Source organism: Styela clava, chromosome 1 (assembly GCF_964204865.1).
Source record: "Styela clava chromosome 1, kaStyClav1.hap1.2, whole genome shotgun sequence".
Classification (NCBI taxonomy): domain Eukaryota; kingdom Metazoa; phylum Chordata; class Ascidiacea; order Stolidobranchia; family Styelidae; genus Styela; species Styela clava.
The window spans coordinates 20,825,493-20,841,885 of NC_135250.1; the positions used below are offsets into that span (position 1 = coordinate 20,825,493).

The 16,393-nt window shown below is 33.5% G+C and overlaps 1 protein-coding gene across 4 annotated transcripts in view; it reads right to left on the reverse strand.

Moving 5' to 3' along the window:
• Nucleotides 1–12,583, reverse strand: part of LOC120338389 (uncharacterized) — a 48,602-nt gene extending 36,019 nt beyond the window's left edge. For 3 of the 4 annotated variants that reach the window (XM_039406399.2, XM_039406383.2, XM_039406376.2), the window contains exons 1-10: nt 12,335–12,583; nt 7,918–8,177; nt 6,865–6,949; nt 6,639–6,669; nt 6,065–6,282; nt 4,816–4,903; nt 4,525–4,637; nt 3,820–3,957; nt 1,055–1,241; nt 403–549 (exon numbers count right to left, since the gene is read on the reverse strand). In XM_039406399.2, the coding sequence (XP_039262333.2) occupies nt 403–549; nt 1,055–1,241; nt 3,820–3,957; nt 4,525–4,637; nt 4,816–4,903; nt 6,065–6,282; nt 6,639–6,669; nt 6,865–6,949; nt 7,918–8,177; nt 12,335–12,518 (1,451 nt within the window). In that variant the 5' untranslated portion in view covers nt 12,519–12,583. The remainder of the gene's footprint in view (nt 1–402; nt 550–1,054; nt 1,242–3,819; nt 3,958–4,524; nt 4,638–4,815; nt 4,904–6,064; nt 6,283–6,638; nt 6,670–6,864; nt 6,950–7,917; nt 8,178–12,334) is intronic. The other variant, XM_039406408.2, reaches the window with a different exon arrangement.
• Between the last annotated feature and the right edge of the window lie 3,810 nt (nt 12,584–16,393).

The following is a 16,393-nucleotide window of genomic DNA, read 5'->3' on the forward strand; positions in this document are numbered from 1 at the left end:
GGTTTTGCTCGTAAAAATGGTAAAAAATACAAATACTGCTGATCCAGATGCTAATATGAGAATGTGCGTTTGTCTTTTTGTATATATATTATACGCGTATGCCTGTATACGTGCCACATCACGACATTTAACGACAAACGGACAACAGCTATTCTGTGAATGAAAACAATCAAAAATCCTGTTTCAGCGCAAGTGCTTATTTCTAAGTTCTACTCTTTGTTTTTCTATCGCATTCCGAATGATAATATTGGAACGCTTTGTAACGCACCAATGCCAGAGATAATCAAACCACAAATTTTTATATCATAAATTTTAAATAGTACATAAGGTAAAGGGCAGAGTCGCCTTGGCTCATATTGTCCTTTATGATTTTTGATTGTTTTCATCAACAGATCGTCTTACTCTGCAAGTGGACTGTAGTCAAAAGGAGAATACGATCGGGTGGATCGATCAAAAAATCGATCGAAATATTCGTTTTGTGAAATAGCACGAACGAATCTTGCAATTACTCCTGTCCCGACACTGCTGCTAGAAGAATGACGGCATCGACTGTCGAAGAATTGTTCAAGTTTCAGCATCAGATCAGGCAACGTTTAGGAAAATATTTGAATTTTCAAACTTAATAATTTAAACATATTCCGTTATAATAAAGCAACGATTATCATCAAAATTATATTTTTATATTTCATTACATAGAATATGTTAAATCCACTGTTAAATATATTTAAACTAACGAGTTATGGCATCTTTTCGAATAGTTATCATACACTTCTCGTCTTCAGAGTTCGTGAATATTTGTTAAAAATACTGGCCTTTTCAAAAATGCTAAGCTGAACCAAAAAGATCTCATATTTCCCAGATTCACAGTGGATCAATATCGACCACTGCATGTCAAGAGTATTGTTCTAAGCGAAATAACTCATATAAAATGACTGTATCTTACTTATGCTCGTATAGTTAAAAAGAATATTGCGCAGCCCCTGTCTGTACGGATTTCGACCAATGAATGTGACAGTATATACAGAGATGCTTGTGAAATGATTCTCTGCCTTACCCAGTAGAAAACAATCCAGAACATCCTCCTCCAACTGTATCCTTGCTTTCCTCTTCGCTACCTTCCTCCCATGCCCCACTTTTTCTTCTCCACGAAGTCAACCACTCGTTTTTGGTATTTTCCACCGACGTTTCATCTAACGAGTTTCCAGCAGATTCCGGAGCAGAATTTGTCTTCAAAGTATCGTCTGAATGCAAAATATCATTTTGCAATTTAGATTTAAACACAATCCGTAATACCCGTGATGCCAAGTTTTTAAAAAATAATGTTTTATAGTAATTCTTTTTATCTTGTTCAATGAATATATTATTAATTTACGAACCAGTTCAGGTTTCTCATTTAATATTTATATAATAGGAAGATTGTGAACAACTGGAATTTATGAAGCTATTTCGAATGTCATTGAAGTGGGTATCGAAAAGGTTGCCAAAGCATTCACGGCAACCTTTTTTTCGATAAACCGATTATTTTGTACACACGATCAGATGCCCAAAAAACTATAAATACACATTTTACAAAATTAACATGCTAAATTCCGAATATACTTTTCTCTTCGCTACGCCATACGTTATATGCACAGACACTGCGAACTTACAGATACACAACGCTGAATTAGGGTTTCTATCTTTATGCAAATATGAATAAAAGTGGGTAATGAAACAAGACGGCACTATGAAAATATTGAAACGAAGTTTAAACGGTCACCACAATGTCAGCAAAATATCCAATTCTAGCCAAACATTGGGAGAAATATACCAAATGCCACATGGAAGAATATGCCGCACTCCATTTTTGGGTGGTGAAAATTTGAAATCTATTTGTCAATTGGTTACAAAGAAGACCAAAAAGTAATAAACTGTAGCAAGCCGATCTATTCATACACTCCGCGTCTAACAAATGGAAATGTATTCAGAAACTTCCTTATCATTATTAAAGCTTCATATATATCGTTTGACGAAGCAGCAAGTTATCGGATTAAAAGAGATTTTGAAATATTCAAATGAAGTTATTATCATGATTAAGGTTCAATACAGAGGTCAGTTTACTGACATTTTGAGAAAAAATGACGAAAAAGGATTAACTTATAGCTTGTCGAACTAATATAGAATTATTATGCAAACAACACTTGTTATGACCTTCGTTACATGGATCTCTAGGGAAATCGCGTAATATTTTCATTGAAATCCTATTAGTGGTATTCCACAAATACCTTCTTAGGTGTCAATGTACAAACGAGGAAATGTTTTCCGCTCGTGAACGTATTGACACTCCTTCTAAATTTGTATGATACCAATATGTATGAGTATTCGAAGACATCTAGTACTTTCTATTTTTAAGAGATTGTCATGTCATGTCACTTTGACATGGATATTTCCCTAGAAAATGTTTTTCTATTGTTCGACTATATGTTTCATTACTGTTATAGACTGGACATTAGGCGTTACGTCGTTCAATAGAGGCCCGGAAACTACTAAATAATATTTATGAAAATATTTGTATATATGATAGAATATTATAGCATATAACAGTGGTTTACATTCATATTGGAGGGTTTATATTATTATAAGTATATTGTTTAAATATAATCAAATACCATAGATCAATGGTTTCCAACCTTTTGAAATAAATTTTGTAAAATCTCGCGACCCAAGGACAAGCTCAAATAATAAACTGCATGTAGAAGTTTTATGGCTGCAAACATAATGACTGATATAAAAAACCATTTTTACATAACATTTATTCCCCCAGAATTTACCCGAAAGTGAGAAGATAGCGCTCGCTTGCCATTAACGAGTTGACATGGTTTACTTAGCTAAATGAATGCTGCCAAGTTTTTACAAATTGATACTTTTCCACATATTCAATTACTATTGAGAAACACATCGATACCGAATTTAAAATAACTATAAAATTTACTAGGAAATAAAATTAGTAACTTTTAGGTTTTTACTGAAAGAACAAGCGACCCAAGAAAATTTGAAGGCAAGTCAGTTTTGGGTCGCGCGACTCATAGGCTGGGAAACACTGCGATAGATTGTCACTATTATTAAACTTGCTACACTTTCAAGATCATTTTGCCAGTATTAGGTTTGCTTATATATTTATAGTTTCTTCAATTCCTCGGGTATGTCTGTCAAAAATACAACCCAATCTTGCAGAGCTGTGCAAGAAACACCAGGCTCAAGTTTCCGTTTATTTTTTCATGAAAACAAATGTAATTTTTTCACAGTTTGTATCTTGAATTATGAAAAAAAAACTGAACATGAGTAAGTCCTTTCAATTTTAGTTAAATAATTAAATGATGTTTTTGCACCAAATTAAATTAAACTATTGCACAGAGGTTCCGCGAGCATCTGGAATGTTCATTGGGGTTCCGCTCCTCCAAAAAGATAGAAAACCACGGACATCGGTTAAAAATGGGTTTGTGTTGTGACCATTCTCTCTTAAACGGGGGTACAAATATTTTCAAATAAAATTTGACAATCGCTATATGAAGTACCATAAAAAATAAATGAACATTATAGTTTAAAAAAATAGCAAAAAATGTTCAGAAATTTTGTATATATATATACAAAATTTCTGAACATTTTCTGCAATATATATATATATATATATATATATATATATATATATATATATATATATATGCTTATATTTTACCAGATTTTGCCCAATAGATGTACGATAAGTACTTTTTTTTCGACTGGCATTTTTTTGTCCCTGTTTATCCATTTCAAAATAGTAAGATCCACTTGAAGGCTTACCTGTATTTTCAGTAAGGCATCGTGGTATTGGATACGGGCTGGAACCTCTTCTGTATTCTGAATCTGAAGTTTCTCCACATTTAATCCAGTCAGCAATATTCTTTATGTGGCCTTCGCTATCAGGAGTATGTACAGTTTCTGAATCAATTAGTAATAAAAAATTTATGTCAGCTGAAGACAAGATTTGTGTTTTTACTTTGATATTTTGTTGTATGTTCATTGCAAAACGAGTAAATCTAATATTACCTCGTTTGCCATCCTTTTCTAGTCGCTAACGCGTTAATGCACATCTAATTAATGCGAGATATTGCATAATTAAAAGACAAAGACACTATGTATGGGCTTATTGATCGAGTGGTTAATGCGTTGACCTATGGAATTTAGCATTGTTTGTAAGGTTACTAGCTCCGTATATGAAGCAGTTGTAAAAAAAAAACGGTAGTTTCTTATGATCCGGAATTATTCTATTTCTTCTATAATATTGTATCCATCTTACAACTAAAACCTCTTGAGCGTTGCGTAGAGAAAAGATATGAACACCTAAAGTAGTAGGTCGTGGCTGTGGGTATGAAACTTGATGTTCATTATTACACTTTACATTCTGATTTCAAGAAGGCTACAATGAAAAATATATATAAAATACCGTAAGATGGCGCCAAAGCACTTGATGAAAAATATGTAAATCATTAAACAAATGTATATTACCAGACTTATCTTGTGTTTCGCTCTTCGGTTCAATATTCAATTCCAGTTCCATGTCTGAATTTGAAACTCTTGTTACAGACTCTCGTCTTTCCAATTCTTCTAATTGAAATTCTCTATTTTATATAGAAAATTTAACAAGTTCATTGGAATTGTGCAGATTATATTTCACGAAATTTTTGTTCATAGACGACTGTCATTGGTAAAGGCCTGATTACTGTTGTAAAAACATAGTTGGAATAAAATTTAGTAAAGTTAGCATACTTTATACTTTCGAATTAAGATAAATTGTACCTCGGTGTTGCGTCCAAATCGTTCGTATCGTTACTTTGCTCTTGTGTGATTGCCTTTAACGTGTCAGGGCCGTCTTCGGATGACGTAACTGTTAAGCAAAACAGATAAATCAAGTTGTCAATTAAACAAGTTAGTTTATGTACATCCTATCAAGCTCTAGAGCAGTGGTTGGCAAACTTTATGTACTTGCGGGCCAAATATACACATTTCCGGTAGCGTCCGGTAGCGCGCATTATTTTCGCCTACGAACAATTGCCAAATTAAACTCCAAACAATGACGCACTTGCACTTTCTATTACTGTGTTAAAAGCCTGCCATTGGGAGACGTGTATGTAGTCTTTTTTTATTATATTATCAAACAATGCATTGTTTTTATTTACTTGTTATCAATGTGAAGGATTATGTTGTTTCTTTGTATGGCCAAAGCGTTTTATTTAATCGACAACTTCGTTGCCTCGCAGTACCTTGTCCGAAGGACGATCTGACAAGCGAGAACAAAATTAATTCTTAGTATAACATTTTAGATGAAGCTTCTCACGGCAATATATGCTTCCGAACGTGCACATTACACTTTCGCACTGACGCACGTATGAGCAGTGGCGCCCAGGGTTAAATTTCGTATTTGCAGTGACACGTTTCGTAATGACGTTTAACAATTAATCCCTCAAATATCTGCGGTGCTGAATTGGCATATCAAACAAACTGGTTTTGGAAAGCGAACAAATTTTTTTTTCCATCCAAGTACTTTGAAATGTTCGACGTTCATCGCAACCTTCCCTCCGTTTCCCAGAAAATAAACGACATAGAACTGACGCTACTTATTACAAAACAAGCGCAGTACATAAGCCATTGTTACCACTAAAGTTCGAATCAATTTTTGTTTTATGCATTGCAAGTTGGGTCGTTCGAGGGCCGCACAAAATTAGTTCGCGGGCAGCAGTTTGCCGACCTCTGCACTAAAGCATAGTTCATATATCGTGGGTACTCGATTTAAGAGTTGTTTATTGGAGCAGCTTTGAAAATGTGGTTCGTTTAGCCCCGGCACATTTTCACCATTTATATTTAGATTAGAGACCTGGACATGTTATGAAAAAATAAGTTTTATGTATAGTTTGCACCTGATTGGCATCACAAATCATGTACGTGCAGTCTATATGGCATCCGTAATACGGAGAAGACCGTCCTAATGCCGGAACATATAGTCATTCCTATTCGTAACAGTACTATTTATTATATACTAATGTTTAACCTTTTATATCATGTGTTTCACATGAAGTAGGAACTGCAAACATAATTGTCAGCATATCTTCGATTGTCTTGTTTCTTTGGTTTGCCATGACGTCGTCTTGCACAATGGGTGTAATAGCGACGCTGTTTTCTTGGTTTGATATCGCGTATGAGTTTGCAAGTGTTGAATTAATTTTGGTTGGGGATCGTCGTTTTTCACGGATAGTTATCTTTTCTTCTCTGAAAGTTTATACAATTATATTCGCCCATTCTGATAAACTCACTATAAGGAAGTACACCCTCTCTGTGCTCACATTACTATCCGAAAATTCAATTCAATCTTATTATCATTACCATAACCAATGTCAGTTGATTTATAATTCAAAATTAACTTTAGATACAGAAATGAGTGATGTTGTTGTTTTGTCTCTAGACTAGCATCCTAATTTAAAATATTTAAAAAAGGTAATCGCTAAAACAATTCACTTTGTACGTCTTAACACTTTATTAACAATGAAACGTTACTTAGACACAATGAACTTTGAACTTCCATTTTCCATCGAAAGATATAGAGGGATAATAATATTTGTACTCACATTACTAATTTTTTCTTCCGTCTTTTTGAATCTATAAAACAAAATAAGATACAATAAATGAGGTTTCTCAAATATGTTGTACGCCTGTGCTACTTGTACCACTATCAAAATCGTACCTGCCAACTCACGCTAGTGGTAGTTATTATCGTGTACTCACCAAATACATTATACATCATACATTTTTGAGTTTGATCGCATAGAGTTTAGCAAATTAGCAGCTACTCACGTTTACTAATTTTGACGGGCTTGTTGGTTATCGATGACAAATATAACGTTGCTGTCGAGCGAGCCTCACCTACTGTGTTTGTTAGCTGTAAAACAAAAATTGTTATCAAAATGTCTAGATTTTTTGACGAGTATGAGAATCATGATTCTCATTGCATAGCTGATTATCTTCAATATCGGGTTCAAATCTCGTTCGGAAAAAACATGCAGAGATTGATTGGTCAATGAGTTTATATAACAAACTGGCTTGTTATGATTTCTACCACCTGGCGTTGGCATACACATATATCTCATCTCGTACATCTAACTATTGGACTTTAGTATCTCGCCGTGTGAATAATCTCTTTATTTTTCCAATAAACATTAGAAACCTATTTTATTCTTGTTGATGCTATTTCACATAGTTTACTACTTCCCAGATTCTATCTTCTATATATTCGGATGGAACTAAATTCATTATTATCGTACGCGTTCCGCTATTGTATGAAATCGAACATTCAGCATTAAATAAATCCTAAAGTTTCGACGACAATCTGCGATTTAGATTTTCTACTGAATAGTCATTTTGATAGTTTCTAAGCATCTTCTAACAAAACCCTATTAGATCATAACCGAGGGTGTAAAATAGATAGTGGCTAGTGTCAAAATTAGCGATTTTTCCTGTTCGAATGTAGCAGCGCACTTTAGTCCAGAAACCGATTCAGAAGTTTTAGACCTGTGCACAGATTCTATGAAATGTCTTATATAATATGACTATGACTTATTAATAATACCAAGTTTCCTACTGCTGCAATTGCGGTAAAACAACCTGAACAATGCTAGTTCCGAATAGTTACTTATACGCGGGCAACTTTGATTTGTCTTTAGCCAAGACTGAAATCATAATATACACGTAAAATTGTTCTCGAGTTTTCTCGTTATTCGTTGGAACACAAATGCGTGAAAATAACAATATGAGCAGAAAATATAGACAGATACACACAAAAATAAACATAGCATATAGAAATGAACTTTAAAGCGCATTGCTTTCTGTAAATCCTCACAAAATACTGACCTTACAAGTGTATGGTCCAAAGTCTTCTGCTAATATGTTAGTTATTATTAACATAAGATTCCCACTGTTGTTCGATGCGTAGTATTTGTATCCAATACATTCTTCCTGTAATTCAACATCACACGCTTCTAAAATTTTCTCAGGTCCTTTAAACCATTCAATTTGAGGAGGTGGAAAACCGGCAACGCTGCAACGAAAACGAACTACCTTTCCATCCTTATATAAGACGTTTCGTAGGTGCTCTTTGAAGAACGGAGGCACTGAAAAAGTTACCGGTATCTCAAGTTAGAAGCGGGCTGTTGGGAGGCATATATAAAGAGCAGCATTGTAAAAATTTTAAGTGTGTTTGGTGGCTGCTAAACAATTTAAACGAACAAACCTCTAAATCAATCTCAATTTAATATCTAATCCAACAGTAGTTATCATACTTTTAAACGGAACCAGTGCCCTCTGCTCTTTTATAAAAATACCATAGTTTAGCTTTCACGTGTTTCCGTCGGCTACTCCATGCGTCATGTTTAACAATAAAAAATTCACCAAACGATAGCAGAATAAGAAAGACTTTGCATTTGAACAAATTGCACTCAATTTACTTTAAAATAATGTGGTCATCGCGAATATTACCCGTGAAGGCTTTTGATCATGACATCCATAGGATTGCTCTGCAGCTCATTTTAGGAGCTGGGAGCCCAATTTGAGAAACCCTACACTAAATCATGTCTTTCTCAAAATATAATACCCAACCGCACCCTAGTTATCCTGTTCTATTGCTAAAGCACACTTCGGCGGCATCAGCGATATCCATTTCTGTCTAATTCTACACTACATACGCATGAAAGGAGAGTATAGAACGGGAAAAAAGACGGCATCAGAAAATCAAAATCGAAAATTTTCAAAAAACGCCGGAGAAAGGCAACAGAAGTACAAAAAACATTTTTAATATTGAATCTTGAACAGGGGTTATGTTATTCAAGACAGTTTGGATCGCCAGCCCCGTTGGTGCGATGTGGCATGGTGACCAATTTCAGAGTTTTTTATGTGAAAAGTTATTAGAAAAGCTTAGGTAACAAGACGTTCAGCGTCATAATTTTAAAAAATAAGATTTTATTGTAAGGAGTATAAACCATATGAATCGTTTTAAACAACAGAATAAAACTATTTAGCAAAATAGTAAAATCAATATGCCATGAACATACACTCGGCGTTGATAAAAAATAGTAAATATAAATACATCGCTGTCGAAACTGTTGATACCTAAAGTATTTTTAAATGGATAATTAATCAATAAAATATTTTCGAATTTTTTTCATTTCTGAATTTACTGTGAAACTACAGTGAATATTTTGTAATTTTTAGTACATTTTGTTTATATTTTTTTCACGGTAAATAAAGCTATTAATATCGAAAATGTGTTTCCTGAAATAACATCAAATATGTTGCATTAAATGGAGTTACAGATGAGTAAGATAGAAAAACATAGCAGTTTATTTCTATTTCTTTTATATTATAAACACGAGTCACTATTTTACCACCTGGCTTTTCGACAGCTCTGAATAAAGAAAAATTTCTCAATATAAACATCGTGGTTTAACCCATTAAATATTCCATTATAGGTCCATTAAACCGGGTCAAAATTATTTCATGATCTTAGAAAATTAATCAACAATAAACAGCTTTAAATATTTGCATCCCAAGAGACTATCAATGTTAACGACAGTTGGAGATGGGTCAAATTTGTATTCAGATGATACCGATAAAAGATCTATATCTTTAGGTGGTCTTTCGTATCAAATTATTCATGTTTTATATCAGATAACATAACATTCGTACTCTCAAGCTGAGATGTGAGTTTATCTGCGGTGATTACATTTTCTGAACAAATTTCAATTAACATTTGTTACGTTTAGTCATGTAGTAAACTTGGGCTTCACAGCAATTTGAACATTGAAAATTAGGACATATTTTTTGGCTCAAGTTCCAGTTTTTTGAATGTAACAAAATAAACCTTGATTTATATTTTAACAGAGTATACGTAACAGATGTCAACTTGTTGTCAAATATTATCGTCCTTTTCATAAACGAAATGTGATTCTATTGAGACTGTTCATTTAGGATTTGTAAAGAACAATATTTGTCTTCAATTTCTGCCCTCGCCAAGAGCAAGAATAAAAATACTTACTGATAGAATCGAAAACTTGGCCATTTTACTACATTAGTCATTTTCTCTTAACTATGAACGTGATATATACTTTTTTGATTATTCACGAAACAGTGATTAATCAGCAAGATATTGAATTAAAGTGTTAGCAGCCGCCATAACACTTTTTTTGTCAATGTTGAAGGACAAAAGCTCGTTTTTGTGACTTTTTTTTAGTAATTTATCAGTTTTTAGTTAGATTTCCAAAAATAGGTATAAATTAAATAAATAACCCCTATCAATCTGGCCAAAACGTTTTCGCTCAGTTGCAGTAATTGAAGATTAGTCCCGAAATAGCTGTCAAGGACTAGGTTAAAACATTATCTATATCGGTACTTTTAACTTTGCAGATAGTTACAAATTTGAATCAAAATGATGTTTATGAATATGTAAGACAATTTGTGAGCGCTAACTCGAAAAAATATTTTTAAAAACAACCATAATAAATTTCGCCATTGCAAAGTATACGCAAAAAAGGTTCTAGGGCCAAGAGCCGGGGAAACATCCATCACTTGAATTACTGCAAGTTTCCTATCAAGTGATGTCGACCTTTTCAACCTCTAGTTTAGCCACATGGCGCATATGGCATTTAAGTAAAAATAAACAGAAACAAATCTTGATGCGCTATTAATATTCTTTCATAAACACATATATTATAATGTAAGTTACTGTAACGTGGTCAGTGTAATAATTCAAACTCTTCTCATTTTTAATATTTATTTTCTGTATTACAATATCAATCATTGTCATGCTAACTTTTCCTTAAAATAGATCAGAATATCAAAAGTTAAAATATGCAAGATACTAAATATGTTCCCTAAACATTCTGAAATTGGATTAGTAATAGCCAGGGTGGGTTGAGTTAGGCCTAATACTTCTTTAGTCAAACTGCTAAAAGTGCGTTTGGGTTACTTATTCGGGAGCGCATTTCACATTTCAGTCAAATACAACATTCGAATATAAATTTTCCCTTTACAGCTGTGTAGGTGCTTGGGTATATATTAATATTTTTCCAAGGTTTGGAAATTGACTTCATTGTGTTCTTGTATAAGGTTTTGCCTAATTTTATAATAAACATACGGCTCATGTATCTTATCTTCAAAGCGAGATTGTTTACCTGAACTAATCTTTTCTCCTTACCCGTAAGATGTAAGAGGGGGATCTTATTTCTGACTTAATTCTTTTAGGGTTTTAAATATTAATGCGATTATGTGAGATCCAACGAGACTATCTACGACGTTTCCGGCGCAAAAATAAACCTAAACCTAAAAAGTTTCCAGGTTTATTTTGTCGATTTTAATAGGATTGACCTGAAAAATATTGTGATTATCCATAACCACACCCGATATCATAAGATAAATGACTCGAATGCGAGATATTTTATGCACAATATGTTAAGTTCGTTTTACGTGTCGTCTAGAATTTGAATTAAAGTTGTATTCGTGACAAATTTCCGAGGCACCTTCATTGCATTGCAAAAACTTTTTCATTAAAAATTAGTTTATGTTAGGTACAGAATATTTTACACTTCCATTTGCCTAGTTTTACAAATGTATTTCTCCAGATAACCAGGACTGGTGTCGATGACAATGTATACAGTGCCGATGACAATATGATACTTTGGAGAATTCAAATTTCTCTTACTGATTGTACGACATACCGTTCTGGCAATTTGAATTGTCGGAGAAACCATGGTTGTGCACAATCAAACTCATGTTGAAGGAAATTGCGATTTTTTTTACCCTGTGTATAACCTGTTTTTAGCTCCCTGTTATCTTTTCAAAAACATTTCACAAAATTGAGGGTGCTGATCGAAAAATATCAAACATTCCCACATCCAGTAGTCGACGCTTACAAGTAGCTACTACGCGATGCCACCACAAGCCTTGTACACTACAGACGAGGGTGATATATGCAAAAGTTCGCCCACACGATGCCAGATTTGGTAAAATAAGATGGCAGTTTTTGTAGTAACATACAGTACTTTGTATTAGCTATATTCTAAGACATTTTACAAATAACTTCATTTTCGATTTTTTTCTTCTGATTAATACTTTGGGTACACCTTACTCGTATGATTTAAAATAATAATAAATCATATTCGCGTATCAAAATACCATTTTATGTCCTTTCAAATGTGAACCATAGCCTATATGTCTTCATACTAATATCGAATATTCATAAATAACTCAAAAAACATCTTTATGAAGTCTAGTTTACCTGCGAATTCATGTCGTCGTATCCGATCAATATAAAGGACATTAACAACATTGAACACACGTTTCTTCTGAATGGTCGAAGGAACGATAGCACGTTCTTGATTATCCTCAACATTTTCAAGATCCGATGACGCCATTGAGACACTCTTGATTCGGCTTGTATCTGAAGTTTCTGATATTTCCATGTTGAGATTTTATTTATATATATCTAATCTCTAACATTGTCCGATACCTTTGTAGTAGGCCTATCTCAAACCTGAAATCGACGAAGTTGGGGAATTATTTTTATAGTTATTCAATATTAATTAGCTGTAATTTTTGTTGGAAGTTTTTCAGTTAAAAATTTTGTTACTAATGCTCCGAAATTAGAGTGTATAAATCTAATTTACGTTTGTAAATGAAATTGGATATTCATACTCTTGTTAAAAAAATTAAAATAACAGTTTATGTATGTGCTAATTTTGGGTTGAATTTTTAGCAATTTTGCCAAGTTTATTCATTTTCCTACTTTTAAGTATTACATAACAAACTTGCATCTTGAGCGGATATAATCTGTCAACGATTTATTGCGAATACAAATAGAAGCTTCATCTCAATCGAGAGTTTCTTTTGAGAAAACATCGAATAAATGCAGAACACTTCTGCTGCTTTCATCATTTATCAAATAAGTTATGTATTCAATAATTCATATTTTCGGTGGTTTTGACCGTATATTTAGTCTGGAAGTGACACTGCGACAGAAATTTACAATTATGTTTGAATAAACTAATACAGATGCAATGGGGATCTAGTTAATGGTCTTAACTAAATGATGTTACTAAACTTTAAAATAAACTACATAGGTCTAGAATATAATTGGAATATAATATATTGTTCAAGATAAGAGCGATCAGCTGTTAGATGTATATGACCTCATAAGTTAGCTGTCTCGTACATTTTCGTCCTGAATAATATATATTTAAATACTTTTTGTATATCTATCTATCTTTTACTATGCCGCTGACTATTTTTCCAGAAAACCCAGTCTCAAACAAATTTCAAATGACTCTCCTTTCAGTTGCTTTACTGCTAATGTATTTGTATTTTACCAGCTAAGCGTGAATCCAAAGATATCGATATTTTGAGGCATCTATTATATATTCCGTATGTTTATAAACTACGGTGTACTTAGGATTAGATTATAGTATATCACTCTGGCGAAAGCACCCTTTCCTAATGTTATTTGTATTAAAAATCGATTTTGCTGGTAACAAAACACAGACAGCATTAATGTTGAGTTCGAAGAAACTAAAACAGGAGAAAATACCGTAAAACATTCCATATTTACTCTCAAAATTAATTTATGGCCATGTTATTTGGAATTATTGAGAAAAAAGAAAAGGAGTCATTCAATGCTGCTTGAATCAAATCGACTATGATGTAACCAATGATTGAATATCAAGATGCTGTGATTCACAGTAATTATGACTGAGTTTTACATATACTTACTGAGGAACACACAACGACATAGACAAGACATAGTTTCGAATCTCCTATATACAGATTCAGAGCGCTCGAGATATGGTCCATCACCAGCATAATGTTCTTGGCTTAATGTGACTTATGTTTATCGGAAAGTTAATTTATAAATATTGATTTTTTATTAGCTGATATGGAAGGTTGGTTTTACCAATAATAATGATAATTTATTTTATTACTCTTCCTATGGTTTTTACTGAGGTAATTACTAATTTGAATGAAACTTTGGAAAAAAAAATTACAAACTAAAATGAATTTGTAAATAATGAAACTTGATGCACGCACTTGCTCATGAAAGCTTAGTATTAAAAATTGATGGTCAAGAAGAGAACCTGCGTTAAACATGATTAGACGAAAAGAGCACCAAAACGCAATTTTGCGATACGAATGAAACCATTTCATTCTATTCTAGTTGCGTTCGCAATTAATATTTTTAATGGAAATTGCTTTCTGAAATGGAATGTTTAAAACCACAATGCCACATTGCGTTTTATTTGTCGTATAGCTTTTCTCTGAACTTCAGCTCAGCTAGCTTCTAGAATGTCTTCATATTTTAAATCCCAATCCAAATACGACTGATAAATCTAATTCAGATTAAAACTTCGCTAGGGACATAAAATGCTATTATATAATCACTTGTATATGTTGCCATAGACTCAATGCATTTGCCCCTGTTTGTTTTAATACGTTAATGTTTGTTTACTAATTCCTTTGGTCCGGCTGAAAATCGAAATTCATATGCAATATCTAGGCTTGATTCCCATTATTGAAACTTCTCCTCCTTCAGACTCACACCTTTGCCTAATCTCAACAGATGTCACTTACTATTCTCAACCCGACAAAGAAAAGTGTTCCCTTGCTAAGCGACCTAGCAATTTGTTCTCTTTTACGTAAATAGTCCCTCGAGATTTCCGATGTCACAAGGTTAGAAATGTATTTTTGGCATTTAAACGGCTATAGGAAATGGTAATTGCTACCTAAATTGACGGACTGTCACTGAAAAATACTAAAAGGGTACTACAAAATATTGTGCTTGACGAACGCACCGACGAGCTGCGGAATTCATTTATTATTCCTATGGGAAATCGTTGATTCGTTTAAGCTAATGTAACGTAACCTCCACTTCGGAATACTGAAGTTTGAATTATGATAAATGAACTGGAGTACATGGAAGCGCAAAGACAAAAATTTACCTTTTCAAAAATTTCTCTATAGACTCATACTTAATATCGGAATGAAATTTTTAATCGGCGCGGGATGTGACTTTGTTCTGAACAAACAATTATCATCGTATTTAAATCATCGGCGTAGTAGATAGAACACCAGGTCAACAAGTCGTCAATGATCATTGTTCTCCAATCTAATAAATTGCGCTAATCCGATTTTCCAAACTCATTCTGAATAGATAGATTCCGTAATAAGTGGATATTCTTAACTATCAGGTTAATCGGCGAGATTAATTTTCATAGTGACTTTAGATCACTTGTGTGAATCTCTGTTATGTCAGTGACATCTCATTTTATCTGGGCCTCGCTTGGATATGACTGTTCGCAGATACAGATAAGTGTAAACTGTACGTACCCACCGTCGCAACAAACGACAGATACGAAAAAAAGCACAAATTTGCAAAATATTAGACGTTTATTGTGGCCTTCCATACCTCATTAATGCCGAACCCAGATCTCGATATCTCCCAATGTCTACGGTAGTAATCACAATTGAAAAGTTGTACGAAGTGAAATATCAAAATTGTATACAACGACTCTAAGGATTTGAAAAGACGTAAAATATGCCATTTGCCATCCTTATTCTTTTACACCTTTCCTTTTCTTGACACAATCTATAAATAAACCCCCCTTATTCATCACAGACTCATAGCTACTGTTTTTCCTCTATTCTATACTTCAAATATGTATTCTCGAAGGTTTTAAAAACTCGAATGGCCAAATCCAATCGTCGCTGCAATAAAGTTCCCTAAGAAACGACGTCGTAATCTTCAAGCGGTATTCTGTTTTGAAATATAGCCAACATCACTCAACACCAGTCCACAAGCGGTTTAGGATTCTTGTTTTTGTAATGTAAAAATTGCATGCAATATTTATGACTCGCTTTATATTACAAGAGCTTTGTAGCTGAATGCCATACAGGTTTCATTTCAGATCGTTGCTCTACTTTCAGTGAATTGCAATTCGCGTCGAAGTGATTTGCAAGTTCACATGTTGCAATCAACGTGGCATCTTAAACAGATAGCCTATGTAACGCTAATGGGGAGAATCATCCACCGCTCACATATATACGCATTTCGGACAAAAGCCCAGTAGTGATTGAATTAATTGTATGATAGCAACCGGATAAAAGCACGGACGATTTTCAGCCTATTTTATTTTTTTGCAAAGATGGCACATTCATTTTGTATGTTTTAGGAATAATTACAAATTATTGGCGCTCCTGGTCTGCTAAACTAATTAACTAACAGGGGAAAAAATTAACGACAATTGAAATATGGACGTTTTTTCTATGTTGGTGACACATTCTTCTCTTC